Source organism: Parus major, unplaced genomic scaffold (assembly GCF_001522545.3).
Source record: "Parus major isolate Abel unplaced genomic scaffold, Parus_major1.1 Scaffold659, whole genome shotgun sequence".
NCBI classification, from domain to species: Eukaryota; Metazoa; Chordata; class Aves; order Passeriformes; family Paridae; genus Parus; species Parus major.
The window spans coordinates 2,725-6,523 of NW_015379543.1; the positions used below are offsets into that span (position 1 = coordinate 2,725).

The 3,799-nt window shown below is 67.3% G+C and overlaps 4 protein-coding genes, 1 long non-coding RNA gene and 1 other non-coding gene across 6 annotated transcripts in view; 4 read left to right on the plus strand and 2 right to left on the minus strand.

The window, feature by feature from the left end:
* Positions 1-28: 28 nt before the first annotated feature.
* Positions 29-858, minus strand: CUNH11orf98 (chromosome unknown C11orf98 homolog). The gene is made up of 4 exons (XM_015616727.3): positions 698-858; positions 462-526; positions 290-378; positions 29-214 (listed from the first exon to the last, which is right to left on the minus strand). Exons 1-4 carry the CDS (start codon positions 824-826, stop codon positions 114-116), a joined length of 384 nt encoding a protein of 127 aa, XP_015472213.1. The 5' UTR covers positions 827-858; the 3' UTR covers positions 29-113.
* Positions 859-1,036: 178 nt separating this feature from the next.
* LOC117243820 lies at positions 1,037-1,413 on the plus strand. Its single transcript, XR_004495729.1, has 2 exons — positions 1,037-1,076; positions 1,321-1,413. It is a non-coding gene; the product is annotated as an uncharacterized LOC117243820 (long non-coding RNA).
* Positions 1,119-1,252, plus strand: LOC117243821. Its single transcript, XR_004495730.1, has one exon. It is a non-coding gene; the product is annotated as a small nucleolar RNA SNORA57 (small nucleolar RNA).
* Positions 1,414-1,815: 402 nt separating the features above from the next.
* On the plus strand, positions 1,816-2,411 carry LOC107199402 (ubiquinol-cytochrome-c reductase complex assembly factor 3-like). The gene is made up of 2 exons (XM_033511778.1): positions 1,816-2,050; positions 2,131-2,411. The coding sequence occupies exons 1-2, from the start codon at positions 1,931-1,933 to the stop codon at positions 2,260-2,262; spliced, it is 252 nt and encodes an 83-aa protein (XP_033367669.1). The 5' UTR covers positions 1,816-1,930; the 3' UTR covers positions 2,263-2,411.
* DMAC1 (distal membrane arm assembly complex 1) lies at positions 2,412-3,339 on the plus strand. The gene is made up of 2 exons (XM_015616728.3): positions 2,412-2,656; positions 3,190-3,339. The coding sequence occupies exons 1-2, from the start codon at positions 2,434-2,436 to the stop codon at positions 3,255-3,257; spliced, it is 291 nt and encodes a 96-aa protein (XP_015472214.1). The 5' UTR covers positions 2,412-2,433; the 3' UTR covers positions 3,258-3,339.
* Positions 3,340-3,346: 7 nt separating this feature from the next.
* Positions 3,347-3,799, minus strand: part of UBXN1 (UBX domain protein 1) — a gene marked incomplete at its 5' end in the record, with an annotated part of 3,615 nt that continues 3,162 nt past the window's right edge. The window contains one exon of the mRNA XM_015616731.3: positions 3,347-3,449. Within this exon, the coding sequence (XP_015472217.1) occupies positions 3,400-3,449 (50 nt within the window). The remainder of the gene's footprint in view (positions 3,450-3,799) is intronic.

Consider the following 3,799-nt stretch of genomic DNA (forward strand, 5'->3'; position numbering starts at 1 on the left):
AAAGCGTCCCCCACAGAACGGACACCGGGACGGAGCAGAGCGAGTTTATTGTCGCGACAGTGGCGACACCGCGAACGGAACGTCACCGCGGCAGCAGCCACGGGGCACCGGGGTCACTCCGCTGCCGCCTCCGCCATCTCCACGTCCCCGCCGCTCTCCGCGGTCGCTTTCTCCTCCTTCGGCCTCTTCGCCTCGGTCACCGCCGCCTCCAGCGCTGGGGACACCCGGGAGGGGTCAGAGCTCCGGTGTCCCCCCGGTGACCCCCCCCGGTGTCCCCTCCCCCGCTCACCCTTCTTGGCCGCCCCCCGCAGCCGCTTCAGCTCCTTCCGCCGCCGCTTCCCCCACAGCGGGGCCGGAACCGCCGGCACCGACACCGACCTGAGCGGAGACCCCCGGGACCCCCCTCAGTCACCGGGGGGACACCGGGGGGACACCGGGGACAGCGGCGGGGGGGCGCTCACCGCCGCTTCTGCCGCCGCCCCCTCGCCAGCTCCCGCCGCCGCTTGAAGAGCTTCTTGCGCAGCTCCTGCGGGGCGGAACGGGGACACCGGGAGCGGCCCGGGGTTACCGGAGCGCCCTCAGGAAACCCTCAGAGCCCTCCCGGGAACCGCTACCGGGACCGCCGTGAGAAGCGGGGCTCCCGGAGCTCCCTCTCCCGCCGGGACCCCCCCGAGCCCCTCCCGGGCCCCCCGGTCACCGTTCGGGGCCGGTTGATTTTGCCTCCGATCCCCATCGCGCCCCCACGCGTCCGCCGAGCGCCGCTTCCGGTTCCGCCACACTTCCGGTCGCTAAACCCCGCCCCTTTCCTCATCCCCGCGGATCTCATTGGCCCGTGAGCGCGCGGCGCTCATTCTGATTGGCTGCGATCCCAAAAGCCACGCCCATATTATAATGTTCCTTGGGACACCGCCCCTTCCGTGTTACTGTGTTTTCATTGGTTGCTGGGCGCGCGCCGCTGCTTCTGATTGGCCAAATTCTCCGAGGCCACGCCCACGGGGCTATATAAAATGCTCGCGGGGCCGAGCGCGCTCTTTCCGCGGCCGGTGAGCGCTGAGTGGGCGGCTCAGGGATTTGGGGTGGGTTTGGGCCTAAAAGCGGGCGGGAGGCACCGGGAGGCTCCTCCCGTTCTTGGCGGGCCCCGGCGGTCCCGTGCCGGGGTCTGTGATGTGCGGAGGGAAAGCAGAGACCGGCGCGAAGTCTTCGGTGCCGGCGGTCGCATCCGCCGGTCCCACCCTCACACGCCGGGACAAGCCTCTGGCGCGGCCCGGGAGCTCCGCAGCGCTCGGGATCGCCGTTTCACCGCCATTTTCTGCTTTGCAGGGCTCGCTGAAGGACGGAGAACGCAACGGGACCGCGCCGGCACTGGGTGGACGATTTTGTGCTTTAAATTGTTAATAAATCGTTCTAAACCGCTTTGATCTCGTGTATTCCTTCGGGAGCGGCGCGTCCCGGGGTACGGGCGGGGATCTCCCGTCCCGTTCCCGGTGCTGATCGCGCTCCGTGGCCCCGTTCCCTACGGTCGGGGGGGGATCCGCCATGAGGCGGCGGCGTTCGGGTCCTCCCAGCAGCCGTCTCTATGGTTCCCGTGGGCCGGAGTGCATTTCCGGTCCTCCCAGCCGCCGTCTCTATGATCCTCACGTGATCCGGGTATTTCCGGTCCACCTAGACGCTCTCTATGATCTGACTGAGAAGGAGCGGGCTATTTCCGGTCCTCCAAGCCGCATCTCTATGATCTCATGTGGCCCAGAGCACTTCCGGTCCTCCCAGCCGCCGTCTCTATGATCCTCACGGGACCCGGCGGAATTTCCGGTCCTCCCAGCGCTATTCTCTATGATCCCCGTGTGCCGGAGGCTTTTTGGTCCTCCCAGCCGCCGTCTCTACTCTCCCAGCGGGCCAGAGCGGCCCCGGAAGTGGCGGGGACGGAGGCTCGATGGCGCTGGATCGGAGGTGGCCGCTGGCGCTCGCCCGCGGCGCCGTCCCGGTGGCGCTGGGGCTGCTGCTGTGGGTGGCGATGGCGGGCGGCGAGCAGGAGCGGCAGCAAACGCTGAAGGTGCGGGGAGCGGGAGGCGGCGGGGACGCGCTCGGGGAGCGGAACCGGCGGTGACCCCTCCGTTTCTCCCGGCTCGGCAGGCGCAGCCCGGCGGGGACACGGCGAGTTTGGCGCAGCGGCGGCGCCACAATGAGCTGATCATGGCGGCGCTGCGCGAGGCGGCCGAGACCGACGAGAACGTGGCGCAGCGGCGGGTGCCGTGGCGGAAGTGACGTCAGCACCGGCAGCTCACCGGGAGACCCTCAGCCGCCGCTTCCCGCTGTCCCGCCCTTCCCCCCGGAACCATCAGCGCCGGCCGCGGGTGCGCACGGAACAATTTTTGCGCGTGTTCGCCCGGACTTTTATAAACCGCGAACACTTCCGCCGTCTGTTCCGGCGCCGCCATGTCCCCGCGGGCCGCGGAGCCCGCACCGGACGCGGTTCCGGTGCCCGCGCCCGGTTCGGCCTCGCCGCGGCCGCTGTTCGGCGGCTGCTGGAGCTGCCGCTTGCTGAGCGGCGCGGGGCTGCTGATGGCCGCCATTTGGGTGTTCCAGGGGCCGCGCAGCACCATGAGGAAGGGGATCCCCCCCTCCATGGGCGCCCTCGCCCAGATCACCTTCGCCGCCGGTGAGGGGCGCGGGGAACCGGGAGGGGGCGGGGAGAGGCCCGGTTTGGGCCGGAAACGTGAGGGGAGGGTTCCCATGGCAACCCTGTGGGGAGAGCGTGAGGGCGGCGTGGTTTGGGCGGGAAACGTGAGGGGAGGGTTTCCATGGCAGCCGTGTGGGGAGAGCGTTTGGGCGGGAAACGTGAGGGGAGAGGTTTCCATGGCAACCCTGTGGGGAGAGCGTGAGGGCGGCGAGGTTTGGGCGGGAAACGTGAGGGGAGGGTTTCCATGGCAACCGCGTGGGGAGAGCGTGAGGGAAGCCCCGTTTGGGCGGGAAACGTGAGGGGAGGGTTTCCATGGCAACCCTGTGGGGAAAGCGTTTTGGCGGGAAATGTGAGGGGAAGGTTTGGGCGGGAAACGTGAGGGGAGGGTTTCCATGGCAACCATTTCCCTGGGAAATGGCGGAATTCCGCTGGAATTCTCGCGGAATTTGGGGAATTGGGGAGGAGGCTCCGGGCTGGGGGAGCTCCCCAGGTGACCCCCGGTGTTCCCGCAGGTTTGGGGGCCTGGGGCATCGTCATCCTCGCCGATCCCGTGGGAACGTGGCACCGCAAGCAGCCCTGAGCGGGGCCCAATAAAAGCGCTGGGACCCCTCCTTTTCCCCCCAAAATCTGTTTTTGGGGAGGGGGAGGCGGGACAGGACGAAGCTTGGGTTTATTTGGGGTTTTTTTTGGGTTTATTTGGGGTTTTTTGGGGGGTCCCCCCCTCAGCTCCCTTCTTTTTTGGCCACGATGATGACGGCGGAGGGAACCAGGCCTGGGAGGGAAGGGCAGGCGTTAGGACCCCCAAAAAATCTCTCAAAACCCTAAAATTCCCCCAAAAACTTCCCCTTGTGAAGCCTCAAATCTTAATTTCCCTGCAAAGATCTCTCCTCAACCCCCAAAACTTCCTCGGGGATGCCCCAAACCCATCCAGGACCCCCAAATCCCCTCAGGGATCCCCCAAATCCACTCAGGACCCCCAATTCCCCCAAATCCCCCTCAGGGATCCCCCAGACCCATCCAGAAACCTCTGGAACCCCCAAATTCCACCCCAAAAAACCCTCAGGGATCCTCCAAACCCAACCAGGAACCCCCAGCACCCCCAAAACCCACCCAGGGATCCCC